Source organism: Oncorhynchus mykiss, chromosome 4 (genome assembly GCF_057628025.1).
Source record: "Oncorhynchus mykiss isolate SJ-2025 chromosome 4, ASM5762802v1, whole genome shotgun sequence".
NCBI lineage: Eukaryota > Metazoa > Chordata > Actinopteri > Salmoniformes > Salmonidae > Oncorhynchus > Oncorhynchus mykiss.
The window spans coordinates 33231234-33256657 of NC_143025.1; the positions used below are offsets into that span (position 1 = coordinate 33231234).

The 25424-nt window shown below is 41.7% G+C and overlaps 1 protein-coding gene across 2 annotated transcripts in view; it reads right to left on the reverse strand.

Annotated features, from left to right (window-relative positions):
* Positions 1-6832: 6832 nt before the first annotated feature.
* The window catches only part of LOC110521710 (zinc finger protein 644), a 45074-nt gene continuing 26482 nt past the window's right edge, over positions 6833-25424 (reverse strand). For both annotated transcript variants that reach the window (XM_021599502.3, XM_021599503.3), the window contains exons 3-9: positions 20343-23414; positions 19881-20088; positions 15343-15553; positions 14460-14625; positions 12143-12268; positions 10315-10420; positions 6833-10049 (exon numbers count right to left, since the gene is read on the reverse strand). In XM_021599502.3, the coding sequence (XP_021455177.3) occupies positions 9611-10049; positions 10315-10420; positions 12143-12268; positions 14460-14625; positions 15343-15553; positions 19881-20088; positions 20343-23400 (4314 nt within the window). In that variant the 5' untranslated portion in view covers positions 23401-23414 and the 3' untranslated portion in view covers positions 6833-9610. The remainder of the gene's footprint in view (positions 10050-10314; positions 10421-12142; positions 12269-14459; positions 14626-15342; positions 15554-19880; positions 20089-20342; positions 23415-25424) is intronic.

A 25424-nucleotide genomic window follows, 5' to 3' on the forward strand; every position in this document is an offset into this window, starting at 1 on the left:
AATATAACCGTATTCAAAAAACAACAAAATAGAACGTCTTAAGGCTCAACGGGGACTATGAAGAGACACAGATATTTTTTGATATTTTGTGTTGTAATTTGCACTGTATTATGTAGGTGGGTGGCGCCTTGCACGAGCCTTGACTTGCACGAGCCTTGACTTGCACAAGCCTTGACTTGCACGAGCCTTGACTTGCACGAGCCTTGACTTGTGCGAACCGGAAGGGCTCATAGGGCAGGAGCGTGAGGCAGAGGCAGGAGAATATGTAGTGTTGTGTATATTATGTATGTTATGTATATTAGGTATTTTATTTGTTATGTTTTGCTTCCTGTTTGGACCCCAGGAAGAATAGCCGCTTCCTTGGCAGTAGCTAATTGGAGATCCCAATAAATACTGAATAAAAAATATGTGATCAAGTGATTTTATGTGAAGTTAATGTGATAACATGTGACATGTGAAAACATGAAAACATGTGATATCAATGTGATATGGGGATGCAACATTTCAACATGTGATACCATGAAACTACACGTGACAACATTTGACCAGGTATCAAACGAGAATTTGTATTTTCTTAACTGGAAACCATTTGTCAGTAAGTTATTGTAAAATTCCCAATAATTGCCAGGCAATTGGCTGCTACTAGCAATACATGCCAGTAACCTACAGTGCCTTCACAGACACTTCTGTTGACAAACATTACTTGCTAATTGGCAGCATACTGTAGCAGCGGTGGCCTATCAGAATATTGCAGGTGTGGTTTATTGTAGGTGTGGCTTTTAGCTAGCTCTTTTTGGTCTTCTATGAGAGGGAATATCATCCCAGTTCATATGGTCTGTTGTATTCTGTTTATAAACATTAAGCTTGTACACTGCCAGTTTTCTAGTCTTATTAAAACTGACCAAAAGTAAGTGATAGCAAACAGCCACATAAAATTTAAGTTATATCTTGTCGTATACTCACAAAGTTACCACACCATCAGGTCAGTGAGTGACAGGTGAGATACAGTGAGCTACTGTGAAATTTACAATAACTGACTTGCAGCTAGTTGACAGCAAATTTTCCAAATTAAAAATGAATTTTCTGTAAACCAGCTGAAGGGTTTTCTAATGATCAATTGGCCTTAAAAAATGATAAACTTGGATTAGCTAACACAACGTGTCACACCCTGGTCTTAGTATTTTGTGTTTTCTTTATTATTTTGGTCAGGCCAGGGTGTGACATGGGTTATTTATTGTGGTGTGTTTTGTCTAGGGGTTTGTTGTAGGTTATGGGATTGTGGTTAGTGGGGTTGTCTAGAAAAGTCTATGGTTGCCTGGAGTGGTTCTCAATCAGAGGCAGGTGTTTATCGTTGTCTCTGATTGGGAACCATATTTAGGCAGCCATATTCTTTGATTGTTCCTGTCTCTGTGTTTGTTTGCACCAGATAAGGCTGTTTAGGTTTTCACATTACGTTTATTGTTTTGTATTGTTCGTGTTTATCTTTTATTAAAGATGTATCGAAATAACCACACTGCATTTTGGTCCTCTCCTTCACTGGAAGAAAACCTTAACACAACGTGCCATTGGAACAAAGGAGTGATGGTTGCTGTTAATGAGCCTCTGTACGCCTATGTAGATATTCCATAACAAATCTGCTGTTTACAGCTACAATAGTCATTTACAACATTAACAATGTCTACGCTGTATTTCTGATCAATTTGATGTTATTTTAATGGACAAAAATGTGCTTTTCTTTCAAAAACAAGGACATTTCTAATTGACCCCAAACTTTTAGTACCAGTCAAAAGTTTGGACACACCTACTCATTCAAGGGTTTTTCTTTATTTTTTACTATTTTCTACAGTACATTGTAGAATAATAGTGAAAACATCAAAACTATGAAATAACACATATGGAATCATGTAGTCAAATCAAATCTAATCACATTTTATTGGTCACATACACATGTTTAGCAGATGTTATTGTGAGTGTAGAGAAATGCTTGTGCTTCTAGTTCTGACAGTGCAGCAATATATAACAAGTAATATCTAACAATTCCACAACAAATACCTAATACACACAAATCGATTCCTAAGTAAAGGAATCAAATACGAATATATAAATATAAATATATGGATGAGCAATGACAGAGCGGCATAGGCTAAGATGCAGATAGTGTAGAATACAGTATATACTGTACATATGAGATGAATAATGCAAGATATGTAAACATTATTAAAGTGACTAGTATTCCATTTATTAAGGTGGCCAAGGATTTCAATTCTGTATGTGGGTAGTTCTCTATGCTAGTGATGGCTGTTCAACAGTCTGATGGCCTTAAGATGGAAGCTGTTTTTCAGTCTCTCTGTCCCAGCTTTGATGCATCTGTACTAACCTCGCCTTCTGGATGGTAGTGGGGTGAACAGACAGGTGGTTGTTGTCCTTGATGATCTTTCTGGCCTTCCTGTGACATCGGGTGCTGTAGGTGTCCTGGAGGGCAAGTAGTTGCCCCCGGTGATGCGTTGTGCAGACCGCACCACCCTGTGGAGAGCCCTGCGGTTGTGAGCGGTGCAGTTGTCGTACCAGTCGGTGATACAGCCCGACAGGATGCTCTCAATTGTGCATCTGTAAAAGTTTCTGAGGGTTTTAGGTGACAAGGACAATTTATTCAGCAATGTCCACCTTCTCAACTGCTGTCCTGTTGATGTGGATAGGGGAGTGCTCCCTCTGCTGTTTCCTGAAGACCACGATCATCTTTGTTTTGTTGACGTTGAGTGAAAGGTTATTTTCCTGACACCACACTCCGAGAGCCCTCACCTCCTCCCTGTAGGCTGTCTTGTCGTTGTTGGTAATCAAGCCTACTACTGTTGTGTCGTCTGCAAACTTGATGATTGAGTTGGAGGAGTGCATGGCCACGCAGTCATGGGTGAATAGGGAGAACAGGAAGGGGCTGAGCACACAACCCTTGTGGGGCCCCAGTGTTGAGGATCAGCAAAGTGGGGATGTTGTTTCCTACCTTCACCACCTGGGGGCGGCCCGTCAGGAAGTCCAGGACCCAATTGCACAGGGTAGGGTTGAGAAACAGGGCCTCCAGCTTAATGATGAGCTTGGAGTTACTATGGTGTTCTTACATAGGTATTCCTCTTGTCCAGATGGGATAGGACAGTTTGATGGCAATTGCATCGTCTGTGGACCAATTGGGGTGGTAAGAAAATTTAAGTGGGTCTAGTAAACAACAAAGTGTTAAACAAATCAAAATATATTTTATATTTGAGATTCTTCAAAGTAGATTATTCTGATGCAGCACGCCATCAATATCCTTCTTCTTAAAATAGCCCTTACACAGCCTGGAGGTGTGTTGGGTCATTGTCCTGTTGAAAAACAAATGATTGTCCCACTAAGCCCAAACCAGATGGGATGGCGTATTGCTGCAGAATGCTGTGGTAGCCATGCTGGTTAAGTGTGCCTTGAATTCTAAATAAATCACAGACAGTGTCCCAGGCAAAGCACCCCCACACCATAACATAACAACATAACAAACCTCCTCCTCCATGCTTTACGGGGGGAAATACACATGCAGAGATCATCCATTCACTTACTCTGCGTCTCACAAAGAGACAGCGGTTGGAACCAAAAATCAAAAATTTGGACTCATCAGACCAAAGGACACATTTCCACCGGTCTAATGTCCATTGCTTGTGTTTCTTGGCCCAAGCAAGTCTCTTCTTATTATTGGTGTCCTTTAGTAGTGGTTTCTTTGCAGTAATTTGACCATGAAGGTCTGATTCGCGAAGTGTCCTCTGAACAGTTGATGTTGAGATGTGTCTGTTATTTGAAATCTGTGAATACTTTATTTGGCCTGCAATTTCTGAGGCTGGAAACTATAATGAACGTATCCTCTGCAGCAGAGGTATCTCTGGGTCTTCCTTTCATGTAGTGGTCCTCATGAGAGCCAGTTTCATCATAGCGTTTGATGGTTTTGGCGACTGCACTTGAAGAAACTTTCAAAGTTCTTGAAATTGATTGACCTTCATATCTTAAAGTAATGATGGACTGTCATTTCTCTTTTCTTATTTGAGCTATTCTTGCCGTAATATGGACTTGGTCTTTTACCAAATAGGGCTATCGTCTGTATACCACCCCTACCTTGTCTCAACACAACTGCTTGGCTCAAACTCATTAAGAAGGAAAGACATTCCACAAATGCACTTTTAACAAGGCACACCTGTTAATTGAAATGCATTGCAGGTAACTACCTCATGAAGCTGGTTGAGAGAATGGCAAGAGTGTGCAAAGATGTCGTCAAAGCAAAGGGTGGCTACTTTGAAGAATCTCAAATATAAAATATATTTTGATTTGTTTAACACTTTTTGGTTACTACATGCGTTATTTCATAGTTTTGATGTCTTCACTATTTTTCTAAAATGTAGAAAATAGCCAAAATAAAGAAAAACCCTTGAATGAGTAGGTGTTCTAAAACTTTTGACCAGTAGTGTATATATTATTATTATTATAATTATTCATAATTTCTTTTACCATCAAAAGGTTTGAGGCTGGACCAAAAACATCAGGGGCTGGAGCTCTGGAAGCCCAGGCCTATTGATGCCACTGAGGACACCAGGGTCAATGGAGTTGATGAATTTCCTTCAGCCACAATCAGTGCACCTGGGTTTCCTTTCCTTTGGTGTATCCAGACGTAAATTATTAAAGGGAGGATAAAAGCGTGAGTGGTGTGGAAACGAGACAGTCAGACACAGACAAACAGACAGACGACAGTGGCTGAGGCAGACAGGCTGGGAATCCAACCCCTTCCACCCTCACTGCCCATCCTGTCCCTCCTCCCTCCCTGACTACCCCACCATCACCCCTCCATCCTCACTCATATCCCCCTTCACTGCCCCACTCCCCATCAGCTTGCCCCCTTGCCCGTGTGGTGATCTCTCACTCCCGGCCTCCACGGACGACCGCTTGAAGTGCAAATATGTGTTCCCAGAAATTCCAACTTATTCCTCTTGTCAGCGGAGCAGCAAATGGGAAGCCTCCCAAATGGCATCCTATTCCCTATATAGTGCACTACTTTTGGACCATAGGAATTTGGAATAGGTTGCCATTGTGGACACAGACATGGAGTGGGGGCTCCTCGCCCAGCCGCCTCACCCCTGTACCGCCCCGGTAACGGGATCATTGACAGGCCAGTGACACTGCCCAAACAGATAATGGAAACCTATTGATTTTTCACTCCTTTTTTTGTACAGGAAGCGTCGGACAGCAGTTCCCGGGTTGGCACTTCAGAATAACCAGCCAGAACAGAAAGAGAAAGAAGGACGTGATCAATGGATTTGAACTCTGGATCTCCGCTGCTGCCACAGAGGATAAGGTGGGGGAAAAAAGCCAGGCCGACAGATAAGTGCCATCAGTCAATCACCCAGTTTCTCATGGTGCAGTGATAGGTGCTTCTCAAATGACTCCCTATTCCCTACACCCCTAGGGCTCCGGCTCTGGTCAGAGTTAGTGCACTTTATAGGTAATAGGGCCCCACTCTGCCCACACTGGTTGAATCAACATTGTTTCCATGTAATTTAAATGAAATTACATTGAACCAACGTGGAATAGATGTTGAATTGACATCTGTGCTCAGTGGGGAGCCAGTTGTGACGTAGACGTGGTCTACTGGTCCACCTGAAACACCTTAACACAAACAATTTTGGGATTTTTTATTTAACCGTTATTTAACTAATAGGAACTAACCTTCTTAGAGTGGCAGGGAGCTTCCCTTTAGTCTCCCCTACTGCAGTATCACACAGTATCACAGACACTCCTAATGTGCCAGTTTTTTTTTAATTACCTCCTAAGGCTCTCCTATTAAAATTAAACAACTTGTCTCGTTGCTTATACTTTCTGGAGAGACTAAAATGAACAAATAAAATACTGTGATGATTCAAGGCAAATGCTGTTGCTCTTCTCTCATTTTACCACGCTAACTCATTACTATTCACTGGTTCTGGTTAAATGCAGCTAGGCCCTCTCTCTCTCTACTCCATGTGGTACAGGGGAATCAGGCGTTTATATACAGTTTTAATAGAGAAGTAATCTCCAGAGAGGGGTGTCCTTGATTCTCAGGCCCTAATAATAACCATGCTTTGGTCTACTACTAGCTACCACTGGACCACTACTGCAGATGGCCAGCGTGGCATCTAACATGTAACACATTTCTTTATGTCTCTCTCTCGCTCTCTCTCCGGGCTGCCAGTGAAATAATAAAACCCCCACTCCTGGTCATGGCTGGCTCAATCTCATTATAATCTCTCTTTGGTTTTTATTCATGGTGCCCTTTGGGACGGTGTCTGCCCCATGACGTGGCTCCCAACCTCCGCAGAGAACATCTTTTTGAAACAGCCAGGAGACCTAATGAAGTCACAGAGTGGCACAATTATTTCCCTGAGAAGGAGCATTAATGTACTTGAGAATCCCCTCCGGAGAAACATGATGACAATTGGTTTGTACAGCTTTGATCATCCTGTTTTAAATACGGACCAGGATAAACTGCAGGGTCGGCCCCCTGTGCCATGGGTTGGGTTTCTAGCAGAAGTCGTGTGCGTGTCAAACGGCACCTTATTCCCTATATAGTGCACTACTTTTTCATTGGTGAAATTTAATAGGAACTCTATGGTCCCACCAACCAAACATACTTACAAAAGCTAAAAACAAAAAGGCGAGAATGGCGGGTTATATAAAATCAGTGTATATTTATTTTGTACAGCCACAATGTTATAGACCGAGTTACCAGGACTTGTAGGGGGTGAGAAACGAATAATTGTAAAAAATAAAATAAAAAAAGTAAAAAGGCCAATTTAACTATTTCATTTCAGTATTTTATTTCAGAAAGTTCTTGATATATTTACCACAGAAAGCTGAACGAATACATGGTATATAGAGCCTGCTTTCTTTAATCATCCAAAATGAAGTATGATGTTAAACCAACCAGACATTATTACAGTACATTCACATCTCTCAGACATTCCCTAGTGTTGTCTAGATGAATAAAACATTAAACTTGTGTATTTTACTTAGCATAATACAATATCTAACTGGAAGTTTCAGCACCATGGAAATGTGATTTACGTTGTAACTTGACTTGGATTAAAAAGCTCCTAGTCTTTTTATTGGACTGTGAAATCCATTTCAGAAGGGATAGGTAAGTTATCCATAATAATATTAGAAATAGTGCTTGGCGGTGTTGAATCATCAAAGAACAGTACAGAACAATGTGCTTCATTAACTAGGACTAATAAACGCCTTAAACCAATAATTCACCACTATCTCAGCCTTTCTTCATCTTTTGTCTTACCTCTAAATGTTATTGAAAAAAAAACTAGCCTCAATCCACTGCTTCTGCATGTTTATTTGGCAAAGTTAGCAAATTGGCAAAGGTTGATAGTCAAACCAACTAACAAGCAGTGGATTGAAGCACCTCCTTCTCCATAAAACCACTTTTGAGGTAAATGTGTATATTGCATGATATTGATGAGCTACTCAGCTTACACTACAAGAATCCAGTGACACAAAGTTCAAACGTGTTGAATATTTCAGGAAATACACTATATTATAGTCTTATAGATAAATCACAAGAAAACATGTTTTCTTTTCTTGATTAACATAAAATGAGAACATATCGCAATTCCAATTACATCAGAACAAGACAAATAGGAAATAATTAACATGACAGTTAGGGAGAAAGCAGATATTGTGTCCATTCATACAGTATGGACAGTTCTAGCAATACATATCATTTTTGATATAAAGTACCAGTCAAACGTTTGGACACATAAAACTCGTTCATGTTTCTTTATTTTCACTATTTCTACAATGTAGAATAATACTGGACATCAAAATGATGAAATAACACACATGGAATCATGTAATAACCAAAAAAGTGTTAAACAAATCAAAATATATTTTAGATACTTCAAAGTTGCCACCCTTTACCTTGATGACAGCTTTGCACACACTTGGCATTATCTCAATCAGCTTCACCTGGAATGCTTTTCCAACAGTCTTGAAGGAGTTCCCACATATGCTGAGCACTTGTTGGCTGCTTTTCCTTCACTCTGCGGTCCAACTCATCCCAAACCAATTAAGGGGAGGATAAGGTCTGATACAGCACTCCATCACTCTCCTTCTTGGTCAAATAGCCCTTACACAACCACGCAGAGATCATCAGTTCACCTACTCTGCGTCTCACAAAGACATGGCGGTTGGTACCAAAAATCTCAAATTTGGACCAAAGGACAGATTTCCACCGGTCTAATGTACATTGCTCTTGTTTCTTGGCCCAAGAAAGTCTCTTCTTCTTATTGGTGTCCTTTAGTAGTGGTTTCTTTGCAGCAATTTGACCATGAAGGCCTGAGTCTCTGAACAGTTGATTTTGAGATGTGTCTGTTACTTGAACTCTGTGAAACATTTATTTGGGCTGCAATTTCTGAGGCTGGTAACTCTAATGAACTTATCCTCTGCAGCAGAGGTAACTCTGGGTCTTCCTTTCCTGTAGTGGTCCTCATGAGAGACAGTTTCATCATAGCGCTTGATGGTTTTTGCGACTGCAGTTGAAGAAACATTCAAAGTTCTTGACATTTTCCAAATTGACTGACCTTCATGTCTTAAAGTAATGATGGACTGTCGTTTCTCTTTACTTATTTGAGTTGTTCTTGCCATAATATGGACTTGGTCTTATACCAAATAGGGATATCTTCTGTATACCACCCCTACCTTGTCACCACACAACTGATTGGCTCAAACGCATTAAGAAGGAAAGAAATTCCACAAATGAACTTTTAACAAGGCACACCTGTTAATTGAAATGCATTCCAGGTGACTACCTCATGAAGCTGGTTTAGAGAAGAATGTGCAAAGCTGTGATCAAGACAAAGGGTGGCTATTGTGTTATTTCATAGTTTTGATGTCTTTACTATTATTCTACATGTTGTTGAAAATATGTTGAAAATAGTAAAAAGAAAAGAATAACGCTGGAATGAGTAGGTGTCTCCAAACTTTTGACTGGTACTGTTTATGATTGACCCTGTATTCTGATTATGGCTTCTATAGGCCACAGTTAAAGGTAACGGACAAAGCATTTATCATTTACACAATGCTGAGGTGTCAGTTGTCTCATTTGGTAATGGGTTCAACGTACTGACTGGCTGCTAAACAGTGCAAAGAAGGAAGCAAGAAGACACATTTAACATGTGTACCTGTTGCAAGATGGCAAGATTACCTGGAGGTAAAACTTCACCTAAACATAGGAAAGTAGAAGCGGTTACAGAGTGCAAACGTTCGGTTAGAAAAGTTGAGATACAAGGTTCTGAACTGACTACTGTTCTAGCTTCAGCGATTGTTGGCATTTTTGCATCTCAAGCACAAGTCTTTGTTTCTGTACATAGAAGTAACAAGATCCATCATATACAGTATAGAGACAGGTCTTATAAAATAGAGGGAAGGGCTGGTATTGTGCATATTAAGAAAAACATATAGCTTTAGAATTGTTCTATCTATCTATATTTCTATGTGTCTATCCATATTTACATGTAGAGGATAAAGATATAAAGTGAAAATGTGTAAACAACCGTCCAGTTCAGGACGCCACTGGAAGAAGCTCTGGAAAGGACGTGGCCGTGTGCTGCTCCAGGCTTGGGTGCTCATTGGACGAGGGGTGTGCATGGTGCAAGGGATGCTCATCATGGAGCTCAGGGTGCTCGTGGGTTTCGGGGTGCTTGTTGGGCAAGGGGGGCTCCTGCTGGGGCAAGGGGTGATCATGAGGAGAGGGGTGTTCCAAGCAGGAGTGCTCATGGTGCGTCTGGGGCTCATGAGCCGTGGAGGGCTCATTGGATGTTGGGTGCTCCCGAGAGGGGTGCTCCTGGGGGGGCAAGGAGGGCGTCTCTTTGTGTAGTCGCAGGACCTCCACCATGCCAGCTCCTGTGCGAGGGACACTGGTGTGCATGAGGTGCCTCTGTAAATGCCTGAGCCAATCCTCCTGGATGGACAGAGGACCCTGGAAGACGAGGTCACAGAATCTGCATAGGAGAGAGAGAGTTAAGTTAGGCTAGGTTATGTTATGTTAGCATACATATGGATACTATTAAGCATCTGAAGTGGCAATAACATTTTCCTGTACAGGTGTACAATATATTTTAGAACCGAAGCATGACCATTTCACAATATTAAAGGAGCAATCCGTAATGTCTTTGTGCCTTGTGGCCACAGGGTGGAATGCACAACAAATCAATAAGCATATAAAAACAGGGAGGGGACAGAGAAGCTTGTTGTGGTCCTACATACCTGCAGGTGAGTCTATACATCTCCTCAACAGCACATGGGAGAGCTGAGAACAGGGTGTTCTTTGGTCCAGCCCTCAACCTAGGCTTCTTCAGTATACAGGAATAGGCTGAAAGACACAAATCATCTCATTACAGACCAAGTCAGTACAGACCAACTTACTATAAACAACTCTATGCAACTTGGCAGACTGACACCAGGACAAAGAGAGTCACAGGCTGTGTCACTATGGGGGCCCTGGTCAAAAGTAGGGCACTATACAGTACTGTACATTCGGAAAGTATTCAGAACCCTTGGACTTTTCCGCATTTTGTTACATTATAGCCTTATTTTAAATTTTTTTTTTTTATTATTTAAAAAAAAAATCATCCTCATCAAATCTATACACAATACCAATACCCCCTACATTTTTGCAAATGTATACAAAAATAAAAAACAGAAATACCTTATTTACATAAGTATTCAGACCCTTTGCTATGAGACTCGAAATTGAGCTCAGGTGCATCCTGTTTCCATTGATCATCCTTGAGATATTTCTACAAATTGATTGGAGTCCACTTGTGGTCAATTCAAATGATTGGAGATGATTTGGAAAGGCACACACCTGTCTATTTAAGGTCCCACTGTTGACAATGCATGTCAGAGCAAATCCAAGCCATGAGGTCGAAGGAATTGTTCGTATAGATCAGAGACGCGATTATGTTGAGGCACAGATCTGGGGGAAGGGTACCAAAACATTTCTGCAGCATTGAAGGATCCCAAGAACACAGTGGCCTCCATCATTATTCAATGGAAGAAGTTTAGAACCACCAAGACTTTTCCTAGAGCTTGCCGCCCGGCCAAACTAAGCAATCGGGGGAGAAGGGCCTTGGTCAGGGAGGTGACTGAGAACCCGATGGTCACTCTGACAGAGGTCCAGAGTTCCTCTGTGGAGATGGGAGAACCTTCCGGAATGACAACCATCTCTGCAGCACTCCACCAATCAGGCCTTTATGGTAGAGTGGTCAGATGGAAGCCACTCCTCAGTAAAAGCCACATGACAGCCCGCTTAGAGTTTGCCAAAAGGCACTTAAAGGGCTCTCAGACCATGAGAAACAAGATTCTCTGTTTTTCAGCTTCAGGTACTGGGAGAGTAATAAGGATCGAGGGAAAGATGAACGGAGCAAAGTACAGAGAGATCCTTGATGAAAACCTGCTCCAGAGCACTCAGGACCTCAGACTGGGGCAAAGGTTCACCTTCCAACAGGAGAACGACCCTAAGCACACAGCCAAGACAACGCAGATCTGGCTTTTGGGACAAGTCTCTGAATGGCCTTGAGTGGCCTAGCCAGAGCCCAGACTTGAATCCGATCGGACATCTCTAGAGAGACCTGAAAATCTGACAGAGCTTGAGAGGATCTGCAGAGAAGAATGGGAGAAACTCCCCAAACACTGGTGTGCCAAGCTTGTAGCATCATACCCAAGAAGACTCGAGGCAGTAATCGCTGCCAAAGGTGCTTCAACAAAGTACTGAGCAAAGGGTCTTAATACTTATGTAAATGTGACATTTCTAAAAACCTGTTTTTGCTTTGTCATCATGGTGTATTGTGTGTAAATTGATGAGGGAAAAAAAATGTAATCCATTTTGGAATAAGGTTGTAATGTAACAAAATGTAGAAAAAGTAAAGGGATCTGAATATTTTCCGAATGCACTATATAGGGAATAGGGCACCATTTGGGATGCAATGTTCTGTACATGTTCAATAAGGTACACTGTTCAATAAGTTACACTGTCATTTCAGAAAGGTGCCTTTATGTTCTTGACTTTTGTGACCAGGCTTAGTGAACTTACTTGTCCCTTCTAACATGGCAACCCTCTTCCTGCGTGCGTAAGCGCGAAGATGATTGGACAGGCTAACAGCACTGGGAAATGTTGTGTTACAGTGAATACAAATCTTCTTATTAGATGCATTTCTCTCTGGAAAGTGAGAGAGACATTGAAAGAGAGAAAAATCAAAAGAAAGCAAAGCACACAGAAGTTGAGTTCAAAACTTTAAACATGTTCCAGAAGCTCATTGACAACACTTTTCTTGCAAGGAGAACATCTTTGAACAAGTGTCAAGAGTGTAGCATCGAATCAAAATGCCTCCGGATAACCATGCTCTGTTTGTTTTTAACTTCATTAGCAGTTACCTTCCATTAGAGACACTTTGTTTGGATGCTGCCCACTTTTTAAAATAGTTCAACTTCTACACGCATTACATCTGAATTAATTGCTGCTTGGGTTTCAGGGTCTTTGATAAGCGTCTTTGAGAAATAAAATCTGGAGGTGAGTTGAGGTGACTTTAAGGGAAGAATCTGAAGAAATATAAGAAATATGACTACAGAGCACATAGATGAACATGAAGTACAACTGCTATTCCCTGAGTGCCATCACCTCTCCCTCCATCTGTTTTCATATTTTAAAGATCTGTTTTGCACTTAGCAGTTGGAGACGTGTTGTTGAGAGTAATGTTTATCACAATCTAAGGACTCCAGGGTGCCTATTTTCACCTGTAGCAGAAGATTTACGCAGGGTTTGGAACAATTTGGGGCTTTAAAATGTTATTTCGGCTATGACAAGAAATTCGTACTGTGCTGATTGTGTCAATATTGCACATTAATTACAATGGTTTGGCATGGCACTGCAGGCTACATCTAGAGCATGTTAAATCGTAAAAGCGTTAGATTATGAAAGGTCTCTTCGAACACCTGTTAAAACAGATTTGATTGGGTAACAAGCCCACACCGAGTTTCTATGCAGGCTGTCCTGAAGCTACTGGCAGTTGTGTGAAAACAATAGCGACAGCTTCCCATTCATTTCACACCTAATAGGTGAAAAAACATCTGCTACAGAGGTGTTTTTTAACCATGACAAGCTACTAAAGGTTATTTAAATTACCAGCAAATTGTTTGCAACAATTTGTTTGCAAAAATGTGTGTTAAATCTCCATTTAACATAACACTGATTACAGCGATATGGTGTAGAAGCCATTGTTAGATGGTTAAAACCAAATGCTTGACTCAGTCTATTCTACCTTCAAGGTTTCAGCTATAATGTAAAAAGTAACTATGACATTCAACACTGTCAGTCACAAAACGGGCAATCACTAGAATTCTGACAGACCCCCAAAGAATTGCTATCCGATTTAAAATCTTTATTAATCATTCTGCAAAAAGGACTCTTATTTGGACAGACATTAAACAAAGTTGTGTAAACACAGCTGATGTGCTTCCAGAGCCACATCAAAAGAACGTGGCCCCTTTGGTGACATTCATTATTTTTTTGTGTGCGTTAAAATAATTAAATTGACTGTGAACTTTTCTTTTTTTCATGTTTATTTTTTTAATTTTTTTATCCAAGTCCATTTGATTGACATGTTGTGATTTAACATGGGCTCCTGTAAGTAATGAAAAGCTGTAGAGTTAGTAAAACATACAAAACAGCTGTGGAACAAGACAAGTTTGTGTTTCATTAAAGCAAGCTAACACTGTAATTGGTGTGCACAAGTCACATATTATCTTCATCTGTTATCATCGCACCTCTATAAAACTATTCCCGAAGAACACCTAAACGAATCATACTTATCTGCAAAGGACTAAACTGATCAATCTTATGAATGAAGATAGAACACTGTGAAAAGAACAGACCGCCGACACAGTTTAGCTAATAAAGCTGTGTCTGTCACTTCTATCCGTCATCTATCTGCCTTACCTGGATTTCTTGTCTTCTTTGATTCTAGTTGAAACAGACTGATCATATGTCATATATGTTTTGCCATCACAAAGGGGGGCCTTGTTGCACTACAATAATAATGACCATCAAATAAAATATACTTGGCAGACAAAGTAACTGCAGTTTGTAACTCTATAGTTTTTAACTCCGTTATTTGGCAGAAAACAGAAAAATTGCACATTTTGGTTAACTGGGTTCAGTCTCATCACAATAAAATAATGTTGGTTTTTTTTTTGGGGGGGGGGGGGGGTGACATGTAAAAATACCTTTTCAACTTTACCATGATGTCACCAATTTTGAAATTGTACAATCTCAATGTCTTTTTCAGTTCTGAAAGTGCTCTAAAATGCTGATATTCTGATGTGTATAGAAATGATTTGTGAGGCTTCTTTACCATGGGCCCAGTGTGTTTCCAGGTTGCTGGCCTGTTGGTTCTGTCTCCCCTCAACCCTCTCTTTGGTCACAGTAAAGTGGTTCTTATCCGCATCATCCTTGTCCAACTTCCTCTTCCTCAAAAGCTTGCCTAAAGTGCTCTGGGAAGGTTCAATGACACCTCCTATCTGTAATAATAATAATACATAATACATTTTACTTGCACCTTTCAAGATACCCAAAGACACTTACAGAGTCAAATAAAATAAAGATATTGAACATAAGCAAATCAAATCGTATTTGTCACATGCGCCGAATACAACTGGTGTAGACTTTACCGTGAAATGCTTGCTTATGAGACCTTCCCAACGATAAAGAGTAATATATATATATTAGTTGAAGTCAGAAGTTTACATACACTTGGTTGGAGTCATTAAAACTTGTTTTTCAACCACTGATTATTAGAAAACCCTTTTGCAATTATGTTAGCACAGCTGAAAACTGAAAACTTTTTCAGCTGTGCTAACATAATTGCAAAATGGTTTTCTAATGATCAATTAGCCTTTTAAAATTATAAACTTGGATTAGCTAACACAACGTGCCATTGGAACACAGGAGTGATGGTTGCTGATAATAGGCCTCTCTGTACGCCTACATAGATATTCCATTAAAAATCTGCCGTTTCCAGCTTCAATAATCATTTAGAACATTAACAATGTCGACACTCTATTTCTGATCAATTTGATGTTATTTTAATGCACAAAACATGTGCTTTTCTTTCAAAAACAAGGACATTTCTAAGTGACTCCAAACTTTTGAATGGTAGCATATACATTTAACTTTTACTTTTTTTTATTTATATATATATAAAATAGCATGGTACCAATACAGCACAACAACAGTACCTCTATACTCTTCCTCTTAGGAAAGAAATCCTCTCTCTCAACTCCCTCCTGCCTGGGTGTATTTGCACTGGGATCCCATGGAGTGGGAGTGCCATTCTGGCCCAGCTGGCAGCCATGTTGGATCTTCACTGGGATCCCCATCGGTGTTAGGAAGAGCCCGTCGCTGCCAATGAACTTCTGGGAGATGATTGGTCGAGAGATTAACTGCTTCCTGTTCAGGTTTCAAATAAAACACAACAATGATATAGCCAGAGAGATACATGAAAAAGTACAATAAAATAAAAATAGCCATAATGAAAAATAAATACAAATTAAGACAAATTCAAAAAAATAAATCCTATCTACAGTACCAGTCAAAGGTTTGGACACACCTACTCATTCAAGGGTTTTTCTTTATTGTTACAGTTTTCCACATTGTAGAATAATAGTGAAGACATCAAAACAATTAAATAACACATATGTATATCATGTAGTAAGCAAAAAAGTGTTAAACAAAACAAAAGAGATTTTAGATTCTTTGCCTTGACGACAGCTTTGCACACTCTTGGCATTCTCTCAACCAGCTTCACCTGGAATGCTTTTCCAACAATCTTGAAGGAGTTCCCGCATTTTCTGAGCACTTATTGGCTGCTTTTCCTTCACTCTGCGGTCCAACTCAAACCATCTCAATTGGAATGAAGTCAGGTGATTATGGAGGCGAGGTCATCTGATGCAGCACTCCATCACTCTCCTTCTTGGTCTAATAATACACCACCTCCTCCATGCTTCGCGGTGGGAACCACACATGCAGAGATCATACGTTCACCTACTCTGCGTCTCAAAAAGACACAGCAGTTGGAACCAAAAATCTCAAATTTAGACTCATCAGACCAAAAGACAGATATCCACCGGTCTAATGTCCATTGCTCGTGTTTCTTGGCCCAAGCAAGTCTCTTCTTATTATTGGTGTCCTTTGGTAGCTGTTTCTTTGCAGCAATTTGACCATGAAGGCCTGATTCACGCAGTCTCCTCTGAACAGTTGATGTTGAGATGTATCTGTTACTTGAACCCTGTGAAACATTTACTTGGGCTGCAATTTCTGAGCATGATAACTCTAATGAACGTATCCTCTGCAACAGAGGTAAATCTGGGTCTTCTTTTACTGTGGCGGTCCTCATGAGAGCCAGTTTCATCATAGTGCTTGATGGTTTTTGCAACTGAACTTGAAGCAGCATTCAAAGATCTAGAAATGTTCCACATTGACCGACTTTCATGTCTTAAAGAAATGACGGACTGTTGTTTCTCTGTCTATTTGATCTGTTTCTGTCATCATATGGACTTGGTCTTTTACCAAATAGGGCTATCTTTTGTATACCAACCATACCTTGTCACAACACAACTGATTGGCTCAAATGAAATTAATTCCTCTAATTACATTTTAATTTAATGAGCTGGTTGAGAGAATGCCAAGAGTGTATAAAGCTGTCATCAAGGCAAAGGGTGGCTACTTTGAAGAATCTCAAATCTATTTTTATTTTTTTATTTTACCTTTATTTAACTAGGCAAGTCAGTTAAGAACAAATTCTTATTTTCAATGACGGCCTATTCTTCTTTTGGCAAACTCCAAGCGGCCTGTCATGTGCCTTTTACTGAGGAGTGGCTTCCATTTGGCCACTCTACCATAAAGGCCTGATTGGTGGAGTGCTGCAGAGATGGTTGACCGTTTGGAAGGTTCTCCCATCTCCACAGAGGAACTCTGGAGCTCTGTCAGAGTGACCATTGGGTTCTTGGTCACCTTCCTGACCAAGGCCCTTCTCCCCCGATTGCTCAGTTTGGTTGGGCGGCAAGCTTGAGGAAGAGTCTTGGTGGTTCCAAACTTCTTCCATTTAAGAATGTTGGAGACCACTGTGTTCTTGGGAATCTTCAATGCTGCAGACATGTTTTGGTCCCCTTCCCCAAAACAGTGTCTAGACACAATCCTGTCTCGAAGCTCTACGGACAATTCCTTCGACCTCGTGGCTTGGTTTTTGCTCTGACATGCACTGTCAACTGTGGGACCTTATATAGAAAGGTGTATGCCTTTCCAAATCATGTCCAATCAATTGAATTTACTACAGGTAGACTCCAATCAAGTTGTAGAAACATCTCAAGGATGACCAATGGAAACAGGATGCACCTGAGGTCAATATCGAGTCTCATAGCAAAGAGCCTGAATACTTAAGTAAATAAGGTATTTTGTTTTTTTGTTTTTAATACATTTGTAAAAATGTCTAAATACCTGTTTTCACTTCATCATTATGGGATACTGGGTGTAGATTGCTGAGGATTTTCTTTTTACTTAATACATTTTAGAATAAGGCTGTAATGTAACAAAATGTGGAAAAAGTCAAGGGGTCTGAATACTTTCCGAAGGCACTGTATATATACATATATATACAAACTACATGACCAAAAGTAAGCAGACACCCTACTCATCGAACATCTCATTCCAAAATCTTGGGCATTAATAAATGCGGAAGACACCCCTTTTGCTGCTACAATATCCTCCACTCTTCTGGGAAGGCTTTCCACAAGATGTTGGAACATTGCTGTGGGGACTTGCTTCCATTCAGCCACAAGAGTATTAGTGAGGTCCGGCTCTGATGATGCGTGTTTATGCCTGGCTCGCAGTCAACATTCCAGTTCATCCCAAAGGAGTTCAAAGGGGTTGAGGTGAGGAACCTGAGCAGACCAGTCAAGTTCTTATACACCGATCTCGACAAATCATTTCTGTGTGGACCTCATGTTGTGGACGGGGGCATTGTCATGTTGAAACAGGAAATGGCCTTCCCGAAATTATTGCCACAATGTTGGAAGCACAGAGTTGTCTTGAATGTCATTGTATGCTGTAACATTAAGATTTCCCTTTACTGGAACTAATGGGCCTAGGCCGAACCATGAAAAACAGCCCCAGACCATTATTACTCCTCCACCAAACTTTACAGTTGGCACTATGCATTGGGGCAGGCACTATGATTGCATTCTGTGAGCTTGTGTAGCCTACCACTCTGCGGCTGAGTCGTTGTTGCTCCTAGATGTTTCCACCTCACAATAACCACACTTACAGTTGACCAGGGCAGCTCTAGCAGGGCAGAAATTTGACGAACTGACTTGTTGGAAAGTTGGCAACCTATGACAGTGCCACGTTGAAAGTCACTGAGCTCTTCAGTACTGGCAATTCTACTGCCAGTGTGTGTCTATGAAGATTGCATGGTTGTGTGCTTGGCCATGTAGTATATATACAAATTATACTAATTTTGTGTCACTGATTTACACATAATACCCCATAATGTCAAAGTGGAATTTAGCTTGAAGAACATTTTAGAAATCCATCCAAAACTAAAAGCTGAAATGTCTTGAGTTAATAAGCATTGAGTTAATAAGCATGAAAAAAAAACAGACATTGAATATCCCTTTGAGCATTGTGATGCTATTAATTACAATTTGGATGGTGTATCAATACACCCAGTCACTACAAAGATAAAGGCGTCCTTCCTAACTCAGTTGCCGGAGAGGAATGAAACCACTTAGGGATTTCACCATGAGGCTAATGGTGACTTTAAAACAGTTACAGAGTTTAATAGCTGCGATAGGAGTAACGTGAGGATGGATCAACAACATTGTAATTACTCCACAATAGTAACCTAATTCACAGAGTGAAAAGAAGTAAGCCTGTACAGACATCCTGTTTGCTATAAGGCACTAAATAAACTACAATTCGGCAAAGAAATTTACTTTATGTCCTGAACACAAAGCGTTATGTTTGGAGCAAATCCAACACAACACATCACACATCACATTTTTTTTCAAGCACAGTAGTGGCTGCATTATGTTATGGGTATTCTTGTAATCGTTTAGGACTGGGGAGTTTTTCCTGGATAAAAAGTACCGGAATGGAACTAAGCACAGGCAAAATCGTAGAGGAAAACCTGGTTCAGTCTGCTTTCCACCAGACACTGGGAGATTAATGTACCTTTCAGGGTAAATCTACACTTGAGTTGCTTATCAAGAAGACAGTGAATGTTCCCGAGTGGCCGAGTTACAGTTTTGACTTAAATCTGCTTGAAAATCTATGGCAAGACCTGAAAATGGCTGTCTAGCAATGATCAACAACCAATTTGAGCTTGAAGAATTTTGAAAATAATAATGCACAATCCAGGTGTGGAGACTTACCATAAAGACTCACAGCTGTAATCACTGCCAAGGATGATTCTACAAAGTACTGTCTCAGGGGTGTGAATACTTAAATTACATAAATTAGATATGTCTGTAGTTCATTTTCAATAAATTAGCAAAAACATATAAAAACATATTCACTTTGCCATTATGGGTTATTGTGTGTAGATGGTTAGAAAAAAATATATTCAACACATTTTGGATTCAGGCACAACAAAATGTGGAATAAGTCAAGGGGTATGAATACTTTCTGAAGAGACTGTATACATGATATAGGTTAGAATATTGTATTACATCCCTTAAAGGTGTGGACAGTAATTTTTTCGAGGAAATGTTTACAGTACCTGTTGAGAATCTGGAGGATGTTCTGGTGTTCCTGCTCGTCCTTTAGCAGCTCATTGAGAATACACACTGGACTCTTACTGGTGCTGGTGCTGGTCTTCCCTATTCGCTTCAGGTGGCCCCTCACGTGGTTGGAGAGGCCTGTCTTGGTGTCGAACCAGCCCCAGCACAGGGGACAAGTGTGCTCCGCCTGAGACTCCGGCTTCTCAGCTGAAACATGAAGATCATAAAAAAGGTTACCATTTAACTATCTACATTTACATGTATTGCTCTTATCGCTCTTATCCAGAGCAATCTAGGTAAATTACTAGCTAACTTTGGGGTAACTTTGACCACTATCTATAGAAAAATAACATGACACACTTGACTGGGAAAAAACTGTAATAAGTATAGTTACTGTGTAATTACAGATTACTTTAACCCGATTACAATGCAATAGTGCAGAAAACAATACGTTTGCTCACCTTTTTTGATCCTCCGCACCACAGAGGGGACCTTCCTGCGTACGCGTGGCTGTCGGTCCTGTGAGGCTACCCGCTCAGGTGACACCACATGGCGAGCGTCATAACTCAGCCCCAACCTGTACAGGTGCCCTCGCACGTGATTGGATAAGCCCACCCCAGACTCAAACACAGCAGGACAGTAGGGGCAGGACTTCCTTTCTGTTCCAAAAGAAGGGGAGAAGTCATAGTCATAGGAGAGACTCTGGTTGTGTGTGCCGGTGGTGGTGGGTGACTCTGGAGAATCGTCACACACTGAGCTTTCTATACACTCTTCTTTGATGATAAGCTTCTGTATGTCATCGCTGTCATACTCCCCGTCCTTGTCTTCAGTCTTATTAAAATGGTGGTCAACCTGAACGGCGTTCTTTTCCAAACGGCCGATGTCAGCAGCAGGTGCAGGATTCTCTTTGATAGAAGAACCCCTCTGTCTGCGTATGAAGTAGCTACGGGCGTAGGGGTTCCTCTCGTTCTCACTACTATCCAGGAAGTTGGCTGTAGCCTCGCTGGTGTAAGCACTAAAGTCATACGTGTCCTCATAATCACCGTCTCCCTCTGTGTCCTCAGGAGTGGTAGTCTCTTTTAATGGGTTCAGTTTTGGCAAAACATTATCAACCACCTTGTCCACACTGTTGTGGAAGGGAGTGGACATTTTTCTTTTGGATGGGGTCTTTTGGGTAACAGCTTGTGCCTCTGACTTCCTGCCGGTCAAGTCGTTGCTACCTCCCTGACTCTTGTCAGAGTTGTAGCTATGATACAGCATCTGGCCTGGTTTAATCATCTTGGATGTAAGCAACACATCAACATTTGAGGGATATTTTGTCCTTTCGGAGATTCCTGAAACCACATGGTCGTATAGTTGATTGTCTTCCTCAACATAAGGGAGACCTGTTGTCACGTCTATTTTCTCTGTTGGTTTAGGATATAATTTGCTTGGCTTGTCACTCCTCCACAGGGATGGTGACAGCTTGTTTGCTGAGCTGACAATGCTGCACTTGAACTGAGAGGAGGTAAGACCTTTGTAAGACTTCTGTGTGTCTGCTGTCTCTCTCATGTAAAAGTCAGCTACACTACCGGACCAAAAGCGAAAATCCGCTCTTTTCCAGAAAGCAGGCTTTTTAATACAGAACTTTGGCTTTAGCTGCAGTAGTTTTAAATCTGCTGCTTTTTTGGACGGGTCAGCTAGGCTATATTGATCTGGTCGGTTAAGTGCTTTTTTAAATGGCGGATTTTCACATTCATCATCAGAATCAGACTGTTGGTGTATCAGCTCACAATGCCTTTTAAGGCAATCTTCATTCTGGGTGCTGAAATGGCACACTTTACAGTGAAACAGAACATGACTGGATTCATCATTGTTATCTGTAAGAAACTCTGACTCCTCATCTTTGATTACGTTCTTGTACTTGGACTTCAGTGTGTCACAGTGCATCGCGTACAGGTGTGCTTCAAGCTCCCGTTCCGTCAGGGCCACGTGGTTGCACTCCGCACAGAGGTAATAACGTTTATCCTTGTTGTGTGTCTTGGCGTGCTGGACAAACGTCTTGGGGCAATTGGTCCCGAACACACACTGCGGGCACTGGAGCTTGGCGTTCCTGCCTTCGTCTCGGAGTTTGTTGAGTCCCTGTATCTCCTCCATGAGTTTCTCCCGTCTCTCCTGGTGGATAATCATGTGCTTGAGGAGGGAGCTGCGATCGCGGAACGAACGCCCACACTCCCTGCATATAAAAGGCCGGGGAACTTTCTCGTGGTGGCGTACCTGATGATTTTGCCCATCTAAATGATACATCACATGTCTATGCAAATGCCTTTTCTCCTTGAAATTAACATTGCACATTGTGCATGGGAAGAATGATGGTTCTTGTTCGGATTGCTCTGTCTTAAGCTGTTTGGGCTTTCTACTAAAGAGGGAGACGGAGTGATTGTCCTTCGGGCAATCTGCTCTTACAATCAGCTTCTTAATGATTACAGGGCTGTCACTGGGATGCTCTTGACATGAATTCACAGAAGATTGTACATCAGCCTTTTTACAGGAGGAATCATCTTCATTTATGTTGGAGATGTCAAAATCCTCATCATCCTCCTCCTCTTCAATATGCCACTTTTTGTAGGTGAGATTTGTGCTGCAGCTGTAAACTTTTTTAGGAGTGCCTGCCGTACCCACCAGGTGTATTTTACGCTTCCTCTGTCTTTGGTTGGTAAGCTGAGACATCACTCCCACTCCTGCAGTGTTTGTCTCTAAGCTGCTGTCAACTGTGCGATTCTTCCACAACGCCCGTATGAGCTCTTTCTGTGAATCCCAGTGTAGTGCATCAGTCCCGTCAAAACCGTCCGACGAGCTCTCAGAGGACTCTGTGGTGTTTAAGTCCCATATAGATCTAGCTCTAGCCTCGACTCCCTCGGCCGTCCATATTTGGTTAATTGGCGTTTGGTGTGATTGTGGACTGTGGCCTGACAAGGTGGTGTCGAGGGCCTGGTAGGGCAGTTCAGCCTCACTAGCCTCAGAGTCTGATGGTGACGTGTTGTTGGCCCCTGGCTGCGTGGTGGTTAGTGTTTTCAGAACGAGCCCTGCTGGGTTCTTCAGGGCGTCTGATTGAAGCTCACTGGGTGGTGGTAACACCTGAGGGCTTGTGTCCCTCCCAGATTGTCGTAGTTGGGCGTCCTGGGCCTCCACCAGGACATTGTTGGACATTGTGCTGTTTTTGTTCAGGCCACAGCTCTCCTCTGAGGCGGGGTGTGAACCAGGTCCATTAACAAGTGCTCCTGAAGGCAGTGAATGGGCTGCTTGGGCTGTGTGGGGAACAGCAGGGACACTGCTGGGTACAAATGAACTGGGCTGTGCTCCATTTAAAGGGTTTGGGAGTCCGTCAGAAGACAGCTGCTCTGACAGACCTGCAGCATTGTTCTTCAGGGAAGACGTGTGACGCTGTAATGGCTCCTGAGTGGCACCGGAGCTGTCACACACTGGTTCCAGCACATCTCCTTCTTTGTTCTCTTGTGCATTTGGCTTTATATCAGCCATCTCACCAGTATGTTCTGAGAAGAGGGAAACAGAGAGAAATAACCAAATCAGCTTTAAACATGCTCAATAATTTATGTCATGTTTTGAGAGCTAAAGGCGGTGAAAAATGCATTATTAAAATGTGTCAAATTGAAATATGTACAGCCCAACCCACCACAATTATCATATCACTACATTGTATATCGTTTCAAAATCAAATGCAGGCTAATACTACGTTGAATAACAAATCCAAACAATTACTATTTTATTCACAGTGTTAAGTTTCAGCTCTGCCTACTTTCTCCCCAACTGTTCCACACAATGAGAGTTTTATCCGCATTACTTCAGCGCTCCTCTCTGGTGCTGCATTATGATTTTCCTCACACCCTCGTCCGCCACTTCTCTTCACAACAAACCCTGCTGTTAGCCCCAGATACCCCGGTGAGGGCTCTTAATTACCAGAGCACACCTCTGGGATACAACCTTCCTGTTCCTCCCCCGAAAGCTCCCAGACGCCTGCTAAAATTGACCAATTTCCATGGGAACAAAGTAGACTTCCAATGAGATCATACTCAGTTTTAGCACTCTGTGATGGTGCCAACACGGGTCCCAGCACGACGCTGTTGTTGCTCCAATCCTGACAAATTGGCATGCGTCGGGCTACACAATCAGTCTGTCTCACACAAACACACGCATGAACACACACACACACACGTGCACACATGCATGCACGCGCACACACGCACACACACAAACACACACACACACACACAGATATAAAACACACACACACACAGCTATTAAAAAACACAAATATATAAACAGAAAATCAATAGTCGTCAGGACAGATTGCTGAATGTAATAGAGACTCAACTGTTTAAACAAGCCACTTAAAAGAGTGAAAATACATGAATAAAATCTTCTAACATTTAACACTCTTCCTAGCCTTGTAATAGTCAAGCTGTGAGACTAAGAGACGAGGTGATGTATTTTACAGCTTGGTAGAATGTGAAGTGTCCAGGCAGGGTTGTTGTAGCCCTAGCTGATAGACATAGGGTTGCATCCCCAATGGCACCCTATTCCCTATTTAGTGCACTACTTTTGACCAGTACCCATAGGGACTCTGGACAAAAGTAGTGCACTATAAGGAATAGGATGGCATTTGGAATAAACCGTAGTGTAGTCCACAATGTATGCTCAGTGGATTTGACATGATCCAGTGTTGGCTGCTCTCTACAGGAAGCTACGTCGCTAACGAAGTGGTAAATTCAGTGTTAATGAGTGGCTTCACTGTTACCACCTCTGAGGTAAAACCTTCCGAGCACCATATTCCCTCCATCTGCTGTAGTGTTACTGTAGGGGCTTGGGTTAGCAGGGAGGGAGAGGCAGAAAAGACGCTCTGCATTTAAAGCTAACGTCACTGCTACCCCCCTTGAACAGCAGGGTGGCAAATCCATCAGAATATGATTACAGCTTTACATTTAGAGGCTCATTAGCAGCAGTACCAGCCAGGGGTGAAAGTAAGGCGGTACGGTCCGGTACCGGGGGCCCAGGAAAAAAATTGTGGGGGTATGCCGTACTGGTAAATCATGAGCCTATCACAATAATGCAAACAAAATATCAAGAAAACTGTTGGCTATTACACCAATATTTATCAGTAGGCTATCACATGTCAGAGGCATGAAAAATTATCAAATGGACTTGAAAACGGGTGGTATAGCCTGCACTCCAAAATGCGATGTGTTTCAACGAGAACAACGACATTTTGCCAAGGTACAGATGAATGGCCGACACTGAGCTGTGCATGGATAGTAGTGGAAGCATACATTCTGGACTAATGACTATCGCCTAAATGTCATTAGACTTTGTGGTGTTTTGTGTAACGGAGGCCTCTTTCCATTCGTCACTAGTAAAGGAGTCCTTTGAATTGACTGGTTGTGTTTACGCCCCAATCAATCACATTTATAATATAAAGCCCTTCTTACATCAGCTGATGTCACAAAAGGCTGTACAGAAACACAGCCTAAAACCCCAAACAGTAAGCA